This window comes from Plectropomus leopardus, chromosome 17, assembly GCF_008729295.1.
Source record: "Plectropomus leopardus isolate mb chromosome 17, YSFRI_Pleo_2.0, whole genome shotgun sequence".
In the NCBI taxonomy this organism is placed as follows: Eukaryota; Metazoa; Chordata; class Actinopteri; order Perciformes; family Serranidae; genus Plectropomus; species Plectropomus leopardus.
In genome coordinates, this window is record NC_056479.1 from 273,678 (window position 1) to 295,100 (window position 21,423).

The following is a 21,423-nucleotide window of genomic DNA, read 5'->3' on the forward strand; positions in this document are numbered from 1 at the left end:
GATTTTAATCTTAACTTCAGTGCATTCTATGGCATTCACTATCTTATCAGTATCAATGTGAGGTTGTCACTCACCCATACTTATGTGTCTGTGTATGCACTGTAGGCTTCTCCATGACTGGGGTTCCCCCTGCTCTCAGTCTGGCACAAGACCTGCATCTCTCTCCTTTCTTGCTGCTTGAACAGTCTTTACACCAGTGTCCCATCAGTTGTCCTTTGCTGCCTTTCTGACCATTGCCATGCCCGGTCATTGCTCAGCACAGTACATGTAAACCTGGGTTGGGCATTCCTCTCACTAGACGTCTCAGTTCAACACCAGCTTGATGGTGTCCCAGTCCAACAATGGTCTAAACACCAGCACTGACCTTTTTTGGCCTGTTGCCTCCGTCCTTGACATTTTGACATTTCCATGACCAGGTTACAAATGGTCAGCAGGTGACAAGGCTACGCTTCCAGCTTTCGGTCCCTTTTTTCAAAAGTCCACACACTGGTGTAACATTCAGTCTCTGACAGCAACTCGGCCTCCACTCATCTTCTGATGCTTCTTCTGTTTTTGTTGGGTGACAGTTCTTTCAGCAACCGGGTCTGTGTCCTTTGCTGCGTTTGCATTAGCTGGAGCACATGGAGGAGGAGCAGAGTCAATATCTGGTCCAACCAGTATGGGTCTTGTGACTTGTGTGCCTCAGTCAAAGAAAGATACAATGTGCTGTAAGTTTGCTCTTACACATTACTTCTGCTCATCAGTTTGTTCTTATTTCTCATATCTGTCCTTAATCTCTTTAATACCCCTTTCCTCTTAACACGTTGGCACTGTGTGCATTCTGGTCATGTACACAGCTTATTTGTTTTTTACAGTTTTCTAGACATAGCTGCTCCTTCTCCATGCCTCCAAACATGCGTTAAGCTGGTCCAGCAAAATTTTGACTAAGGCTAGGAAGCCCATTTCCACCCACTTCTCGGATTGACCCCTTTCACCCTTTGCAATGCTATATTTTTCATTTGGTAGAAGGAAGTTAGGACCAGTGTCCTCATCAGATCCCACTTTACTCTGAGCTTTACTCATCTCTAGTTATCCACCTTTTATGAGTGTGATCTGTAACACCCTTACAGCCAAGACTTGAGGACAGGGTTTTCTTCTCCCTGCTCTCTCACAAGAAATTAGGAATCCAAATCTTTGTCTTTTCTTTTAGGATTCAGGCATGCAAACGCCACACACATTTCTTTTTCCTTTCCTTTTCTTATTCAACTCCACACACAAAGTCTTCACTCATTCACATGTAGCATATTATTGTATTAGAATAAGTGTGATATTTAACATACACACTATATACACATTATTTACAAATGTAATGCTAACCACAACAATATCTAACTTTCTATCTCTGTACAATTACCCAGCTGTAGCCTACACTAGGGAGCTGTACAGTGCGGAGGGAGCCAACTACTGAAACACAAATCTTTAGATACATATCTATAGTCACTGTCCCCTCATACAGCCGCACACACACATTATTTTACTGACTTTATTTACACAGCGCTGATGTACAAGATTTTGCAACCTCATGACTATACAGCCACCTAATTATTCAACACCTCTCCTCTGTATCACTGTTCTCTATGTGCATGGAGCCAGTCACACAATCTTCATCCCACACAAAGACCTCACACTCACACACACACACACACACACACACACACACACACACACTCTGTCTCTTTGTCTCGAGATACAACACTATAACCGCTACAACTATAACTACTACTACTACGTCCAAATTTATCCCTATTTCTGCCGATTGGCCTTGTCTTCTATTTTTTTTCTGTCTTTTTTACTTTTATTTACAGCTGTCTCAGCTCTTTATAGATCCTGTTTTATGCATTTCATTTATGCATAGGACTGTTCACCTAAACACGCAATGCATATTATGCACATACACAAATTAATGCACACATGCATACATCTAGTATGTAGGATTAATAACACAATAACACACAGCATGCACATCAATTTGCGCACCAGCCCATCCTACCATGGCCTAAGTAGCCCTTTAAGTGAGCCAAATTTGTTCGGTCTTACCAGCGCTCACTGTTCATACAGAGCAGACCTCACCCTGACTAAATCTCCCGACTGAGCTTTATGCATATTTTTTAGATGTTAAAAGCTCCTACCTTGTCTGGGTGGCCATTCTTTTTGGAGGGTGCTGCTACCTGCTCAGTCAGAGCCATGCCTGCAGAGTTAAAGACTCGACTTATTCAGCCCCACTGTGCCTGACATTGGGCGCCAAAATTTGTGTAGTTGTTTAGAAATCATACAGGCAGAAATTACACTTATAGCAGTCCTTGTTTATTAATTATTCATCAAACACAGAGGGTGCGCACAAGTGATGGGGTCATCCATAGCGGACACATAGAAAATCCGACTCCTCTAATACATCTCACATCTTTTATAGCTTAACAGAGGTATGTCAAACTTTCAGTGTCTCTCACTGGCTAGCCCCTCCTAACCACACAAAACAACAGTGATCCAACTATATTAGGCCTTCCCTCTGGACTGCTTTCTTAGAATCTAACAGGAACACCACCACATTGTGTCTCTACGCTCCTATCACCAAAACAGACCTTTTGGCAGAAGAAGTTGTTTATATGAAATGGTTTCTGCATACTTCTGCAAACCATGTTCACACAGAGTACAGTGTGTAACTAATTATATGTGTATATGGGTGTGTAAGTAATCCCCAACATATAGGAACACTAATATATCATTATATATATATATATATATATATATATTATATATATATTATTTTTATTTATTTAAAAATTTTAATTTATAAAAATAGAATAATATCATAATAAAAATACACAACAGTTGCACACCATTGAGTTCCTGTTTAAACAGAGACATAGCTTAGGAAAACATTTAAGATGTAAAAGGAAATGTTTCTGATTATCTTCATTTGCATTCATATTTGTTCTGAGTCAAATGAGATTCTGCTTAAGTTGTGAAAATATGTTTGTTCCTCCTTTCGTACAAATGCATGTGAATGTGTTCATGCTACATATTTTGTAAATTAACATCTCTGAAGTGTCAGAGTGAACAAATAAGGACTGTTTGCTTCTATTGAAGGACAATAACTTCTAAATCAATTGTTTGCAATTAAAAGTGGAATTTCAAATTTATTCACAGTATTTTGTGGAAAACAATATTAAAACCCACACAAAGACATCTGACACCAAGACAAACACCAAGACATAAACCCATTGAACAAAACTTTACAACAATCAAAGGAGATTATTAAAAACAATGTAACACCATTGTCACTACATAAAAATGCTGGTGAAAAAGAATAAAAATAGGCAAACATTTCAGTGGTTTGATCAATAAAATAAGCAGCCTGGTTTATATGTAATCTGTGTTGAGAACAATACCCGAAATAATATCAAAAGATTTTTTCCACAGGAGAAAATACAGGGTGGGATATATTCTTAATACACTGTAGATAGAAAATCATAATACAATAGTGACAAAGATTATTACTTCGTGTCATAGGGGTCTGCTTAGTATGATGAACACTGTGAAGAAGGATATAACAACATCCACTTTGTTAATATATACAAACACAACCCACAATACAGTAAAAAGGAAAGGTGAATCCCATTTCTATCTGAATTTCCCCAACACTCACATTCATACAGTATAAAAACTCTGACGATCTTTACACACACACGCACAGCCGGCTGTTCATCACATAAGTGTGCAGCTGCGCTTGGCTGAGGTGGTCCAGCGCAGCCAGTTCAGCTTTTCTTCTGTGTAAGGTGGGTAGCGCAGGCCGTTCAGTCTCTCCAAAGCCCAGCCACGCAGCATGCAGCCCCGCCGGTGGCTGAACGCTTCGAAGCCCCAGCGGCCGTGATAACTACCCCAACCGCTGGCCCCTGAAACAAGTGGCCAAAATCAGATCACCAGTTGAAAAAAAAGTGCATACAATGGCGAAGTGGTAAAACTAGTTACCTTAACCTTAACCTTAACCTAACTTAGTTACCTTAAGTTTCCTTCTCTCTTAATCAGACTACAGATAAAAGAAAGCATCATTCAACAACCTCTGTGACCTGACATTGGCTTTATCGCACTGAAATAACGCCTGCTCTCAAGCTGTGTTTTACTAAATCTGCCTACATTTTGTTCCCTCATTTTGATGATTTCATTCACTTATTTTGATGAATACATTTCCTTACTTTGGTCAATCTGTACACTCAAGATAAGTGTAACATTAACATTACAGAGAGCCAGCAAAACAGACCAGCCTTTCTTCCCACAGCCTGAAGTACAGTACACCTGCTTTAAGTAAACAATGCAAAGCCTCCAATTGGCAGCTTCGAAGTCAGCAGTTAAGGGGAGAGTAAAGGGGAGAGTTAAGGGGAGCATAATTTTGAATGCTTAACAGCCGATTCTCAGCTGTTTGCCCCTCCTACTGAGATGAAAGCATATTAGACGTTTTAAGTAAAGCCTCAACACTGTCTAAAAGCTATTTCCAAATATATATGATGTTGACCACATCTGACCAGGTCCAGATCAAAATCCACTATATTTAGTCTTGTTTGGACTAGATTATTCCAGAGATGCCAAAGATTATTTAATCCTCAATTGCAGATTTATCAAGTCAAGTCAATTTCATACCATAGACTGTATAAAATAATGTACGTTGGTTTGTGCCCTTAGAGCTGGCCTAAAGCACACATCAGTGAGGGTCCACGTCACGTAAGTGTCATCATCTATCCATCTGCCATGTCTGTCCATGCACTTCTGCTCTATTGTTGTGGAGAATAGTTGGCTTTCCAAGCTTAGCCTTTTGTCCACTGATTCATCTTCGAATAAAACACAATAATATCCCTAAGTGTCATTCCACTGACAAAAATCAGAAATCTCTTTATAAAAACAGGCACTTTGTTACTAAATATGTGCCTATGACAGGATTGTGTTCTCACCCGTTTGTCTGAAAATAGGTGCTCTGATATTTTGATGAATGAATCCTTCATGTAATCACCATCTGTGAACGGTTTTCCACGCTTTATTATCTCTTGGGTTGCAACAAAACTTGCAGCAGTAGTGGAGTTTGGAGATGCAATCCACTTCTTAAATCTATCTTTGCGCTCCTCTAATTTCTCCAGACGTACTGCAATCGCACTTTTTCTCTCACTCCCAACTGGGTGGTCAGCTGCAAATTTAGCATGCCTTCCCTGGAAATGTCTTTCCAAATTACTCTTTTTGTTATTTGACAACTTCTCGTTACAAAGCAAACATGCAGGCAATCCTTCCGCACTGGCAATGAAAGCAAATGATTTGGTCCATTCTTCCTTGAATCCTCTGTTCTCATCAGCTATCTTTCTCTTTTTCCCTTTGGGATCTATGGACCAGGGAGCCACTATGGGGGCGCTAAAGAGCCGCATGCGGCTCTAGAGCCGCGGGTTGCCGACCCCTGAGCTAACACATTACCACAATTCCTATTAAATCTTTTTTTCACATAGTTATTTCCCCTTGAATACAACCCACAGAGTTTAAATACATATAGTAATTCCCCAACCCTAAAATAGCTTTTAGAGGCGAAGCTGCATTTTAGCCTGCTTAGCGTAGCAGGTAATGCTAACAGCAAGCTGCCTTTTAGCCTGTTTCGCTTTGTTTGGCTTAGCTTAGCAGGTAGAGCTAACATTACCACGATTCCTGTAACGTCTATTTTTTGCAAATATTTATTTACATATAATAATTTCCCAAACCCCAAACAGTTTGTAGCCTAAAGGAAGCTGCATTTTAGCCTGCTTAGCTTAGCTTTGCAGGCAGAGCTAACATTTAGCTTAGCTTAGCAGAGAGAGTTAATGTTACCACAAGTTCTATAACATCTATTTTTTACGCATATTTCTTTTTCATTAAACACATCCAACAGAGGTTAAATATATATTTAGTAATAAAATGTGCTAAAAATCCAAGCAAATCTCTGTGTGTGATGCTGCTTAAATGGCTTTGAAATGGGTGGTTTCTTTTTTCTTCATGGGTGGGTATCTGCACGGGGCATTGTGAATGGCATCACAATTGAGAATTGCTGTTGGTTGGTTGTTTGTAATGTGAATCCTGGACTAACAGGCTGGTTACACTGGTATGTCAAACCATCAAAGACCAACAAGAACTGGGTCACGACCATCAAAGTCCATAAAAAGACCATTTAAAGACCAGCCAAAACCAGCTGATGCTGGTACTGGCTTTAGCTGGTTTTGGCTAGTCTTTGATGGTCTTAGATGGTCGTGAACCAGTTCTGGTGTGAAAAGCCTGTAATGTTGTGCACATTTTTCTTAGCTTACTTTTCTAGCAGGTAGAGCTAACGTTTAGCTTATAGCTTAGCAAATAGAGCTACTGTTACCACAAGTCCTATAAAATCTACATCATACACATTGGGGCTATTTCTTTCTCTTTAAATAGACCTACCAGGTTCCTACTGGATTGGCTTTTAAATGGGTTGTTTCTTTCTTTCTTTTCTTTTTTTTAATGGGCAAATATTTGCATGGAGCATGTGAATGACATCACAATTATGAATTGCTGCTGATTGGTTGGTATTAATGTGAAACCAGGACATACAAATTATTCAGTGATCCAGGGGAAACACTTGGGGATATCAGATCATGCATACACATACCTTTCCTTCATCCACCTCACGTCTAAACACTAATGTTCTGGCTGATGAGATTTATACATTTGTTTTTGTTTGAGTTAGTCATTAATCCAGTATTATAGTTTTTGTTTGAATTTATAATAATGTACCCAGTGCCTTGGGATACAAATCATGATTTTGTAATTGCACCAAACAGTGTCTCTTAGTCCCAAAACCCATCAGGTCAGAGGAAATTGGGAAGTGCGAAAATCTTTAGACCAGGGTCACACCTACCTACACCTCCAAAGGGCAGGGTTGGCAAGGACATGTGGACGATCCCATCATTAGAGCAGAACCCTCCACTGCTGCTCTTTTCCAGTACTGTGTTTACCACCTTTAGAAAGGAAGGACAACGTGGTGTCAAATTAAAAACAATTTGTCTCCAGCTATGATGGGGGACAATGCACAGCTCGTTGTTCTTACTGAGGATTCTTCAGAGAACACATAGAGGGCAAGTGGCTTCTCTTTGCGGTTGATGAAGTCGATTCCTTCCTCCAGAGACTCAATGGTGACGATGGGCAGGATGGGCCCGAAAATCTCCTCCTCCATTAAAGCATCATCATCAGCCACATCCACCACCACTGTGGGAGCTAAAAAAGGCATTACCACATGAAGAAATGATTCAATCTTATCATGCTGCATGAGCCAACATACAGAGAACTGTATCCTGAGGTCTGTCCAACTGTTTTTCTCTCCACCAGGTGGAAACCTGCCATCATGTGTTCTACACAACCAGAATTTCCAGACTACAGAACTCACCCTCCCCTCAGTCTCTTCCTTCGAATTCCTTGCTTTCAAGGCCCTCTCCTCCATGACAATCATCCTCATTTACCAGACACCTAAGCCAAATCCCTCCTTCCTCTCTGATTTCGCTGAACTCCTCACATTAGCCTCATCCCTCTATCCACGCCTGCTTCTACTCGGTGACCTCAATAACTACATGGACTCCCCCACCTGCAAGCTCTCCTCTGAATTTGCCACTCTTCTGGACAATTTCACTCTCACCCAACATGTCACCTTCCCCACCCATGACAAAGTTCATCCTCGACTCCATAAATCTACCGGTACTTGATCTCAAACCATGCCTCTTTCCCCTCTATGACCATAAACTTATCCAGTTCACCATCCCCCATCCCCCGTCCCTGCCTACTCAGAGAAATCACCTTTCGTAACCTGAAATCCATCACTCCCCAACATCTCTCTGACATGCTCTCCAGTACTCTTCCAGATGTAGTAGGATTTTTTCAACTTTAATTTAATTTCTTCTTAAACCACGTTAAAGAAAAATGCCAATAAATCTACCTTGTACCTTGTTTTTTTTTTAGCATCTACTTCTGTTCTATTTGTCATAGAAACTTAATTGTAAGGTCAAACTGTACATCTTCCATGGGATGTATGGATTAAATTTTGTATTTTATAATACCTTTCAGTGATTTTATATAATATTTTAAAAGCTATTGTCAAAAGTCTATAGGTGTAATATTTGAAAGCTGAACTAGCAACGAGTGATATAGGTACTACAAGTGCTGGTATTGTACATGTTACCAATAGTACCACCATGTACTGAGTAACTATGCGTTTTACACTTTGGCTAGTAACTCATGAACTGTAAGGTGCAGCAAACAATATTTGCACAGTCTGTTTCTTGGATGATAGTGATTTGATTAATACAGGCTACACCATTTTGGGCCTATAAAGTTTTACATCACTGGATTTTTTGGTAGACATTTTTGGCTTCTTTTAAACTATATTTCATCAACTCTCCACTACTCTTGGTACGAACCATATTTAGATGACCCTGAAAAAATTTTGGGTATTACTGACCTTTTGTGTGTAATTGGTTACTAAACCTTTGAAAGGTGGCCTGGTGCACTTAATGGGCCTTAACTTTTAAACAGCGCTCACATTCTAGTTTCTATTCATTGTCAGAGGCTGTGGCTAAAATTGCTGAGATGGAATGAGCTAGAAATATAAAACTTATCCTAATGACTGGAAATGATGTGCAACTGTTTCACAAGAAATATGCCCTCAGAAAAGCCTTTGGATCAAATTAGTCTGCCATGATGGATGTTTGCTCATTTGCATAATGCAAAATGCAGTTATGTGCCATCTGCTTTTAGGATTTTTACTTTATCAATAGATTTTGTATACCCCATCGTGGCGTTGAAGCACATATTTCTGTTATAAATAAGGTAGACTGGTCATAAAACATTGCCACTATTAATCAAACAGTCTTTACAAAGGGCAGGGCTTACACAAAATTCCTCATTAACGATTTGTCCAATCATCATAAATCTTTGTAGATACCTTCAGTCCATGTTAACGGTGCCATTTATACCAAAAATGTTTACCTTAATAATATGTAGCTAGACAGAATTTCACCAAATCTGGAACACATACTCTGAGGGCAAGTACTAAGGTATCACAAGGTATCATATCGATTGGTGCATGAGGATGTGGCATATTTAGCATTATATGCTATATAAAGCCTATGCTCAATTTGCTGTAAACTGGAGCAAGCTGGAGACATGAAACTTGGCACCATAACTGGAAATGATTGCCTAATGTTTCACATCAAACTTGATCCCAATCGACCTGATGGCGGTCCTGTAATCAGCAGCCAAAAAAGTTTTCACTTTTTTAATAATTTTTTAAAAGGTAATTTGGTTCATGGGAAGACAGTATTGTCATCTTTATTTTTCTGATTTTGACTACATCAAATTGTTAGCGCATTCTATATTCTATTGTACTTTGTATATCTTTTATCCTTTGTAAAGCACTTTGTGAGTCCTCTCTGTGAGAAGTGCTATATAAATAAATTTACTTAATTACTTACTTACATCAATACCGAAATTGGTATCTACTGTTGTGTGATGGAGCTAATCAAATCTAATATAAAGCAAGATCAGAAAAAAACACATAGCCACAGTCAAACAAATACTTTTCACAATGACCACCCACCAAGTTTCTTGCACGTCCGTAAAAGGGGGCAAAATGGTGGGCCTTTGAGGAAGCACTTATTTAAAGTGCATACACTGTAATAAGCATAACTAACTGGATAAGCAAACTTTCTGTTGGTGCTTTAACACAGGTTAGTTGCAGCTGAAGGACCATCTCTGTAGCCACTCTCCAACAGTCAATTAAACATCTACCAGGTTAGCATGCTAATACGACAGCAGCTGTTAAACATCCCAACAAAGTCATGCAATGGATTGACACTTGTTAAATCCTTTCTAACCTTTATTGTGTTAGCTGTGTGATGCTAACAGTTAGCTCTGTAATTGTGTGTGTCCCTGGTGTAGATCTCACACTCCTGCAGCAGTAGTCTCCTCATAATGGTGAATGAAATGACACGTGTTTATTTTCATAAACAGGCTGTTCTCTTTAAACATTCGTTTGGGTATCTCACCATGGGACATGCTCCATGCTCCTGCACTGTACCCCAGAAGATCTTTTACACTATGCCAGTCCTGACTAGCAGACAAATGGGATGTCTGCTCTCCTACTATAAGATCCTGAAGTGACACTATCTCTTCAATCTAAAACCTCTTCTCGCTCCTAGAAGCAACCTCTCAGACGGTGGGTGCAGCTAATGGGCAAGCAACACTGTTCACAGAGCAAGCTAACACCTACATCGGTGAACGCTACCTACTGCTGCATAGCTATCTGGGTTTAGTAGCTGGGCTGTCACCAAACAGTAGCTGCTACAGCTAGCCACCAAGCTAGTTGATGACTGCTTCTCCCTTTCACAGAGCTACTTCAACTATGGAGCTACCTTCCCTCACCATGAATAAAGGTTAGCTTCCGGCTAGAGTGTGCACATGCGGTAACAAGATAGCTGGGGCAGACACCCACTCTGTGTGCTCAGTGTGTCTGGGGCTGGAACACATCCAGGACATGCTAGCATCTCCAGTTAACTGTGAGCATTGTGCGCGGCTCTCGTTGAAGACTCAATGTCGCAAGCTAGCCTGTCAATGGCAGATCCTACTGTGGGGGTAGCCATTCCCCTGTCACAAGAGTTGGAAGAGAGCACCCAGAGACAAGCCAGCCCTTTGGGTGCCAGCTGGGGTGAACAGCACGACGCTGTTGCCCCGCTGACTGACCCCTACGAGTATGAGGCTAGCCTTATGGTGGAGCACGTTAACATTGACGGGGATCACTCCAACTCAGGGGACAAGCCCATTAGCCCCGGCTCTGACGAGGATGAGGTCATCAGAACTTTTACCCTCTTGCCATCTTCACAGCCAGCAGCTACTGGTAGTGCGTGCAGCGAATCTCCAAACCCAACAGCGAGAGCAGATCTGCACAAGGCTTGTAAGAGGGCAGCTGCAAAGCTTGGTATTGCATGGCCCAAAGCCCTCACCGAGACCTCCAAGTCCCGCTTAGAGGGTAAACAGCTCTCCAAGGCCAAAATCTCTACAAGACAGCTACTGCTGATTTCCCCCAAGTGCCTGGAGGAGGCGACCCGGTCCTGGAGCAATACACTCTCCACCAAAAAATCCATCCAGGGAGGTTCCATGTTGGACTGGATCGAGATGGAGGAGACAGGATTCTCTCACCTGCCTCCGGTCGAGCCCCTCCTGGTGTCCCATTTGCACACCACACAGAAGTCCACCATGACCTCTGCTGGCTCCACCCTCCCCAAAGTTGATTGCTTTCAGTCAAAACTGACGGAGAAAACTCAACTCCTCGACGTTCCAGTGGGCCTGAAAGGCTTTTTCAGCCTGGTGATAGCCACCATGCAGAAATGTTGCGAGGAGAAGAAGAGGGACGATGAAGCATTGCAACTGTGTCTCCCTTGGAAATTGCCACCCCCTCCCCCACTGCACCCTGGCAAACATGGGGCTATAGACTCCCGTTTCAATGAGATAGTACAGCCACGGGCTCAGGGGGAAAAAGCTCACATTTTGCAAGACGAAATCATAACTCTGCAAAACATGGGAGCTATTCAAATGGTACTGCCGGAGCAGAGCTGATGTGGCTTCTATTCAAGGTGTCTTCTGGTTCCGAAAAAGGGTGGGCGTCTACAGCCAATTTTAGACCTGTGTGCTCTGAACAAATACACTTGTACCCTGGCAGAGTTTGTGATTTTTTGGCCATTTTTCAGAGAATATGAATAATAATACAAAAACTTTTCTTTCACTCATGGTTAGTGGTTGGGTGAAGCCATTTATTATCAAACTATTGTGTTTGCTCTTTTTAAATCATAATGACAAAAGAAACTACCCAAATGACCCTGATCAAAAGTTTACATACCCTAGTTCTTAATACTGTGTATTGCCCCCTTTAACATCAATTACAGCTTGAAGTCTTTTGGTAGTTGTGGATGAGGCACTTCATTTTCTCAAATGGTAAAGCTGCCCATTCTTCCTGGCAAAAAGTCTCCAGTTCCTGTGAATTCTTGTGCTGTCTTGCATGAACTGCACGTTTGAGATCTCCCCAGAGTGGCTCAATAATATTAAGGTCAGGAGACTGAGATGGCCACTGCATAACCTTCACTTTTTTCTGCTGTAGCAAATGACACGTCGACTTGGCCTTGTGTTTTAGATCATTGTCATGCTGGAATGTCCAAGAACATCCCATGCACAGCTCCCGGGCTGATGAGCGCAAATTTTCCTCCAGTATTTTCTGATAACATGCTGCATTCATCTTGCCATCAATTTTGACCAAGTTCCCTGTGCCTTTGTAGCTCACACATCCCCAAAACATCAGCGATCCACCTCCATGTTTCACAGTAGGAATGGTGTAATTTTCATCATAGGCCTTGTTGACTCCTCCCCAAAGGTAGCGTTTATGGTTGTGGCCATAAAGTTCCATTTTGGTCTCATCACTCCAAATTACTTTGTTCCAGAAGTTTGCGGCTTGTCTCTGTGCTGTTTGGCATATTGTAAGTGGGGTGAGTGTGAGTGTAAGTGGCATTGCTGTAATAATGGCTTTCTTCTGGCGACTCTACCATGCACCCCATTTTTTTTTTTCAAGTGCCTCCTTTTTGTGCACCTTGAAACAGCCACAACACTTTTTTTAAGAGAGTCCTGTATGTCAGCTGAAGTTATTGGTGGGTTTTTCTTTGCATCCTGAACAATTTTCCTGACAGTTGTGGCCAAAATTTTTGTTGGTCTACCTGACTGTGGCTTGGTTTCAACAGAACCCCTCATTTTCCACTTCTTAATTAGAGTTTGAACACTGCTGACTGGCATTCTCAATTCCTTGGATATCTTTTTCTATCCTTTTCCTGTTTTATAAAGTTCAACTACCTTCTCCCATGGATCTTTTGATAATTCTTTTGCTTTCCCCATGGCTTGCAATCCAACAACGTCAGTGCAACACTCGGTGAAACATGCAGAGGTCTGTCAGGAGCCAGAAACTCACTGACTTTTTATACACACACACTAATTACAAGCAAACAGATCATAGGCGAGGATGGTTACCTTTAGTGGCCATTTAAACTCATTTGTGTCAACTTGTGTTTATGTTATTAGGCCATAACCTACAGGGTATGCAATCTTTTGATCAGGGTCATTTGGGTAGTTTCTGTTGTCATTATGATTTAAAAAGGGCAAACACAATAGTTTGATAATAAATGGCTTCACCCAACCGCTAACTATAAGTAAAAGAAGGTTTTTGTATTATCATTCATATTCTCTGAAATATGGCCAAAAAAATCACACATTCTGCCAGGGTATGTAAACTTATGAGCACATCTGTACATGAGAAAGTACACATCAGAATGGTAACACTTGGCTCTGACACGCTTTATGCGTCCGGGCAATTAGTTTATATCCATAGACCTAAAGGATGCTTATTTTCACATCTATATTTATCCCCATCACAAACAATATCTCCGCTTTGCCTTTGAGAATGATCCTGAAGAGGAAAGCTATTACAACAGATGCCTCTCTTGCGGGCTGGGGTGCCACACACAACGGCAGAACAGTGAATGACACATGGAGCTCACAGATGCAGTTTGTTCACACAAACTGCCTGGAACTCCATGCCATCTCACTAGCACCGAAACATTTCTTCCCTTCCCTGAAGGGACAGCATGTTTTGGTGAGAACGGACAACACCACTGTGGTGGCATATATCAACACACAAGGCGGGCTGCGCTTACGTCATCTGCACACGTTGGCACGCAGAATGATTGTGTGGAGCAGCTCTCACTTGTTATCGCTGAGAACCACGCACGTGTCAGGCATCTTGAACCGAGGGGCAGACTTGCTCTTCAGAGGCAATCCTGGCTATAGCCGCTGGATACTCAGCAGCGAAGTAGTGACAAAATTGTGGGACAGATATGGTCAGGCGGCGATAGACCTCTTTGCATCAGAGGAGAACACTCAAGTGTTTTATTCCCTGACTGATCAGAGCCATGTGTCCTCCTGTACGCCTTAGCCCCATTAGAGCTGATGACCTCTACTCTCGCCAGGGTGCAAGAAAGGGGTCTTGCTCTAATTCTGATAGCTCCCCGCTAGCCAGGGAAACACTGGCAAGGGTCTAGCTTTCTCTACTGTCAAAGTATACTTGGCCGCTATATCAGTGTGCTATGTACGCTATGGGAATAAAACAGCAGGTCAACATCCCCTTATTTGTCAGTTTCTGAAAGGAATGCGGCACTTTCGGCCAGTATCAAGGAGCCCAACAACCCTATGGGATATTTCCATGGTGCTAGATGTGTTGTCATGCCCGCCTTTCAAGCCGTTGCAGCAGGTGGACCTAAAGATGCTCTCCTTTAAAATGGCTTTATTACTCCATCATGTATGCAATTTTCCATGGGTGATTTGACGTTTTTGCTAAAACCCAATCCCGCGTTTGTGCCCATTGTTTTTAACCCGGTGTCGTCGTACCGCCCCGTTGATCTGTGTGCTCACTCCACTTGTGGTATGGCCAAGTCTTGAAACATTCTTTCAAGGCGTTTCTGTTGAAGAGATATATGCAGCTGCCTCCTGGGCGACACCCCACACTTTCACCAGACATGGTCTCATACAGTTTTAAGCGTAGGTTCAGTACCAACTGTGCCTGTCTATCTGGCAGGGTTTTTAATACCAGTGTTCGAGGTGAGCTTGTCTAGCCATACAGCAGTCTCTATATCTCATACTGAGATACCAAATAAAATAGTGAGATACTTTACTCATGATGGCACATTCAGACAACTGTGGTCAATTTCTTATCTAAAGTTACACTGTCTGTACATTATTACTTCTTACCCACCTATGTACTTGTTCCCCTGGTTGCTCTCTCCTCCCAAAACAACCTTGCCGCTGGACCTCCCAAGCAGTTCCATCAGTCGCGTCCAGTGTCGGGGTGAAACTATGCGGGACAGGTCAGGACAGGTTTGAGGCTCCTTGCTGTAAAATTCCTCCAGGGTCTCACGAAGTGCAGGCACCAGAGCATCCCGGGTGGACTGCGTGCACAGCACGTAGTCTGGGGCCACACAGCTCTGGCCAGCGTTGAAAAACTTTGCCCACACCAATCGGCGAGCAGCTCCTGCAATGTTTACCTGTCCATATATGATGCATGGACACTTGCCGCCCAGTTCCAATGTCACTGGGGTCAAGTGGACCAAGGCTGCCTGCAGGATTTTGCGTGCCACAGTCTGAGAACCTAAAAGACAGGGCTCAAAAGTCAGTGTCTAAAGTAGAGAAAGCATATCCTCTGGTGAGCGTGAATGTAGGTTCTACATGTTATAACAATTTGGCTGCCAGTACTCAAGGTATCTTGCTGTGGCACTGTGAAGTAAAACAGAAATTTCTGGAAGTTCATGATGAAGGAGGAGAGGACATTCAGTGAGCAGACCGGAACCTGGAACTGGTAGGTTCCAGAGCACTTCAAAGTGACGCACAGGAAGACAGCCGGAAAAAGCTAACAATAGCATGCTATCACCAAACATGGTAGGAGAACACAGAGTTCCTCACTGGTTGTGACCTGCAATGAAACTCGTAGAGTGGATGAATCTACAGAGACCAGAGAGGAACCCAGTAAGACCCTGGACTTTAAAATACTGTGAGAGACTGTTTGACCGGTGAAGATTGCTGCTGCCACCTGTTCAAATAGAGTGGTGAAGTAATGAGTCTTAAGACGTGGAAGCCCATTAGCCTTTTTGCCCTTCCGGTTCCCTCGTCTCAGAGTCTATATGCTTTTTGAATGGGTTTTTGATAAAAGAAATCTTAAATAAGGCCTGTGCTTAACACAGGCTAAAGATACTTAGAAGTTTTGTTCTGCAACATAAAATACATCTGTACAAACCCAATTTTTGAACTTTTAAGGTTTACGCATCTTAAAAATGGCGGTTGCTAACAAGTGGCTAAGTCGGACTATAGTGTATGGGGGGACTTTGGACGACATCACACTGGACACAGAAACCCATTCAACCCACTCGCCCGCCGTTACAGCTTTATAGCAACAGTCACGCCCCTAACTTGTAGATTTATCTGCTTCAAATATTTCTCATTTGTGTTTTAATGTGTTTTTACAGAGAAGTTGAACTATTTGGGGTGGTGTTGTTTAAGTCGTGCAACCACGATATAGTTCATTCATTGCCTAACAATAGCTTTTTGCTTCTGGTGATTTTATTTATGCTTCAAAACACACAAAAGTGGTGTTCATCTGTAAAGATTATCATGCTGGACAAAACATGTAAGTATCATAAACTTGTGTTTGTCACAGAGCTTATTTTTGGCAATAATCGAAAATCCCATTCAAAATCCCATAAGGTTTTTAACAAGGGAACCAGTGTGATACAAATTTCCTGGTTGGCCTACAAAAAAACCTCATCCCTTCACCACTCTATTAGCGCCGGCTTTACACCACAGCTCGCTGATTTAACCCTTTATAGACTTTACAGAAGTGTTTACCGCTAGTGTCATCTTGTTTGTTGTAAAATATTTATGTAACAAGTGTTATTTTTACTGAGCTGAAGCATAAGGTAAGCGATAATTGTTAGCTGCTGCAGGCATGTTGCAGCTGAAACCAGACCATAGATGTAATTATGTTGCAAATTTGCAGTCTAAATTTACACAGTGAGCATACATATCTCTATAACCTTCTAACCTTTGTCAACGCTTAAATCTGTTAATAGCAGAGATCATCATCATCTACAATAGGACAGATGACATACAGAGATCGGATCCTTCTTAGAGGCTTTTACCTGTGTAGAAGATGTGGTCAAAGCGATTCTGCAGAAGTGTCTGGGTCTCTTCTGCTCCACCACGAACAACTGCATAACAGTCCTGTCACAATGAGAGTTCCCCTTTTTACTGAAAGTGTCACGTTCAGTGTAACAAGCTCCACCTTACCACATACCCTTTTATATATCAGGGTACTAGACTCACAGTATTAGACATGGGAGAAATAATACATTCTTAGATGGATCCCTGTGTGAACATGGAAAATTCAGCATGGACTCACAAATGTCAGTAAAGAATGATCTAAAGATTTGTTCATGACATGATGTTGACGGAATGAAAGAGGTGAAACTCAATTGCAAGGGCAGTGCAGCACCTGGGCAGACATGCTAGAGTTAACTTGTAATTCATCCTCACAAAAGGAAGCGATTAAGCATATTGTGAATACTTTCTACACCATCGTTCAGCGACAAACATTAACTGAGCAGAGCAGCAATCAAATGATCTCTGACATTAACTGGGCAGAACAGCAAACAGCAGGAACATTAACAACAAGACTGCCTGCAATACACACTGCAGCATTCAACAAATAAAAACATCTGTGGTGAAGAAAATAATTCATTGCTCAGTCTGATTCACCTCAAAAACCCTGTGCCTGGCCTGAAAGCATCTTTCCCTGGAGCTAACAGTGAAGGGCTGCTCTCCACTGCTGGATGTGTTGATAACAACACAGCTGAGTATTCTCCTCATTTGATTACTCTCATAAAGGCAAAATACAGTAAGGTGCTTTCAAATTAATTAATTCATTAAATAATACAGCAAACGAGAATAGAGCAACCCAGAATAGGTTAGAGTCAGCAAGCAACTAAGCATGAAAATTTTAAACAAAAATGATATAAACTGTAAGTCTGGCACTTCATGGTGATAAAGCTCAAAGCCACGATTACTGGTTTGCGCACTTCTTAGCAGAGGTCTGCGCTCTACAGAACAAATTTAGTATATTGAGTATTTATTTAGTATGTAAATATGAGCTTTAGTTTCCAAATTAAAGTTTGTATTTCATGATATAATTGCCCATTTAGGGTATACATGTTTCCCCTTTATTGAATAGTTCTTGTGCCAACTTTTTGAATAATTTTATAAATTATTAAATTATTTAGTTACTTTCTTTGATGTTTTTCATACAAAATTTTTTTTCAAAGTGACAAAAAGAACAATTTAATCTTTGAATTAACAACAACCTATTAACATTAATTTACAAAACATTTAATTCCTGTTGTTATACTACAATCTTCACTGTGGTGCCTCAACACAATATTGATATCCAATCAAGGAGAGTCATGGTTAGTGGAGTAGTGAATTTATCTGGAGCAGTGGCGAATACAGAGAAGCCTCTAAAGCTGATGTGCCATCAGGAAGGTAAACAATTAAAATAATAAATATATAGCAATCAATGTTTCAGTTAAAACAACATTAAACAAAAAAACAACACAAAAAAACCTAATTGTAACTGAAGGAATTCTTATTATTAGGGCCCGAGCACCGAACAGTGTGAGCACCCTATTGTAATTAATCCACTTTTTATTAGGGCTGGAGCACTGAAGGGTGCAAGGACCCTATTGAAATAAGTCTGTTTTTTTAGGGCCCGAGCACTAAATGGTGCGAGGACCCTCTTGAAACCGAAGGAATTATTAGGGCCAGAGCACTGAACGGCGCGAGGACCCTCTTGAAACTGAAGGAATTCTTCTTATTATTATTTATCTCTCAAATGAATTGCCTTTTGAGGGCTTTAACATATTCAAACAGTCATGAAACTTTGCAGACTTATCAGGTCTGGTGAAAAATTTGATATTTTAATGGTCTCGTGCATGGGTGGGAGGAAATGTATCAGTTGAGCCCCTACTGATTTTCAACGAAGCAGCCCCCACAGTATGTTTTACCTAGAGCTGTGAAACTTTGGAGGCCTGTGCAACACCCCAGTACCTACAAAAAGTCTCTTGGGGCCATAATCAAAAAACCAACTGGAAGTCAGCCATTTTGATTTGAAATTGTAATTTTGGTGTATTTTTGGCCATTTTCAGGGGTTGTAATCTTGAGAACTTCTCCTAGAGCTTTCATCAGATTGACTTCAAATGTTATGGCTACCTTCACAAGACCTTTGACAGCAAAAGTTGTTCAAATCATGAGTTTTCATCACACCATGTGATCTGTATGAGGCATCTAATTTGCATGATCTGCCATGAAACAGGAAGTAAACAGGAAGTGGTATGTAACTCTGCTGTAAATGGTCCAACCTGACCCAAACTTCACGTTTGATAGGAGTCCCCCCCGAACACATCTATATGACAATTTTAAGCGACAGTGAGAGTGCCAGATATTGGCACAAGAAAGGCAAAGCTTTGCAGTAAGATGTCCAGCTCCTAGCAGGTTGACTCGATTGATCTCAAAATGGTCTCAAAAAATCTTTAAGACGTTGATGATGCTTGAACATGAATATTGAGAGTTTTCATTGAAAGGCGTTACCGAAGTTGGGTGGACAATTTCGATGCTTCGACATGACATCAAAAACTGTTGTAACTGCGCCCCAGATGGTCAGATCTTTACAAAATTTCACAGATATGATAAGAGTCCAGGTCTGAAGACATCTGCAGTGCAATTTTGAATCTTACTCATAGCCCCACAAAACTCACCAAACTGAGCACACACATCAGAAGTCCTAAAATGTGATATTTGATATGATTTTTTTTGCACTGATGTGCAAAAATGGCTGTGTATCACCCCCTACAGATTTCAGCGAAGCAGCCCCTGCAGGACATTTCACCTAGAGCTACAAAACCTGGGAGGCATGTGCAACAGCCCAAGACCTACAAAAAAGCCTCTTGGACCCATACCCTAAACCCAACAGGAAGTTGGCCATTTTGAATTGAATATGAGATTTTGGTGTGTTTTTGACCATTTTTTGGCCTGTATTGCCCTGAACACATCTACATGACAACCATAACCATTACTTTTAGTGCCCCCTATTGGCAACATGACATGTCATGGAAATTACAAGCTTTCTTCTTTGATGGAATGCTCCTACAGACTGTATACGATTAACTTCAAATCTGGTGACAAAACCTTTAAGACCTTAATGATGGAAAACCTATACTCTGAAGAATAGGTTTTCCAGGATCGCTGGAGATGCTGTGGTGGCCGCCAAAAAGGAGGTTGTTGTAACTTCACTTTACATCGAGCAATTGGCCCCAGATTCCACAGTTGTGGTCAGGCTGCAGCCCTGAACATATCAACATGTCCTTTGATACTGACCTTTGATTAAGCCACCTACTGTGGCTTGGTGAGTACGCCACTGAGTACACCTCGTACCACAACTATCCTTGATTTTCATGAAGTTTACATGTTTTGTTCGACAAGTGATGTAGACCAGGATGACAAATTTTGTGTGTCCAAAGGAAGTAATTCACCATGTGAAATATCTCCATCAAAAGGTCCAAAGTCTCTACATACCTTTTCCAAGTTTCCCTGAAATGGATGATTGCATCACTCAGAGTCTTTACAGTAGCCTTGACTTGAGTGGGGGTGTGAGGGCCCGTTCATCGCTGCTTGCAGCTTTAATCTTATTATTAGGGCCCGAGCACTGAACAGTGCGAGGACCCTTTTGTAATTGCTCTGATTTTTATTAGGGCCCGAGCACTGAATGGCATGAGGACCCTATTGTAATTGGTCCGTTTATTATTATTATTATTATTATTATTATTTATTATTATTATTATTATTATTATCATTATTTTGTCAAATTGCTTTTTTGAGGGCATTATCATACTCGAAAACTCTGGTGAAAACTTTTATGAAAAAAACAAAAAAGCCTCTTGGAGCCATACTACACAGGAAGTCTGCCATTTTGATTTGAAATGTCATTTTTTTTGCGATTTCATGGTGATGGAATTTGAAACAATAGTCTTACAAATTTCAACGGATTGACTTCAAATTTGGAAATCCCACCTTCAGAGGTGGGCGACCCCAGTCTGCGACCAGATTTCATTTTTGTGTAACTGTGTGGAAGTTATGAGGCAAAGAAGTTACATGTTTCGCCACCAAACAGGAAGTAGTTTTTAAAACTATTGTACATGATCCAAAATGCCTCACAAATTTGATGGAAAGACAAAGTTTCACACTGAGAGGTCCAGCTCCTAGCAGGTTGAATTAATTGATCTCAGACGTGTGTCAAAAAATCAAGATGCTGGTGATGATGGAAAATGAATATTGTCTGTTTTTTGTTGAACGGTGTTCCCGTGACACTACGGTGAATTTCAAGTTGCGACATCAAAAAACTGTCATAACTTGACCCCAAATGGTCAGATCTTAACAAAATTTCACACATTTAATGAGAGTCCAGGCCTGAACACATCTGTGGCACAATTTTGAGTCACAGTCATAGCGCCACCTAGTGGTAACAGAAAGTTAGTTTTTTTTTTTACAACCTCAAATGCTCTCAAAATACTGCAAAAACTTTCATGATGCACAGAATAATAATACTGATACATAATACTGCAAAGACTTTCATGATGAACAGTAAAAATACTTTTGAGTTTTCATCAAATGCTGTCGCCA

General features: G+C 41.2%; 1 protein-coding gene across 1 annotated transcript in view; it reads right to left on the reverse strand.

The window, feature by feature from the left end:
* Nucleotides 1-2,899: 2,899 nt before the first annotated feature.
* The window catches only part of aldh3b1 (aldehyde dehydrogenase 3 family, member B1), a 45,344-nt gene continuing 26,820 nt past the window's right edge, over nucleotides 2,900-21,423 (reverse strand). The window contains exons 6-10 of the mRNA XM_042504475.1: nucleotides 16,836-16,917; nucleotides 14,900-15,292; nucleotides 7,118-7,284; nucleotides 6,929-7,028; nucleotides 2,900-3,932 (exon numbers count right to left, since the gene is read on the reverse strand). Of these exons, the coding sequence (XP_042360409.1) occupies nucleotides 3,745-3,932; nucleotides 6,929-7,028; nucleotides 7,118-7,284; nucleotides 14,900-15,292; nucleotides 16,836-16,917 (930 nt within the window). The 3' untranslated portion in view covers nucleotides 2,900-3,744. The remainder of the gene's footprint in view (nucleotides 3,933-6,928; nucleotides 7,029-7,117; nucleotides 7,285-14,899; nucleotides 15,293-16,835; nucleotides 16,918-21,423) is intronic.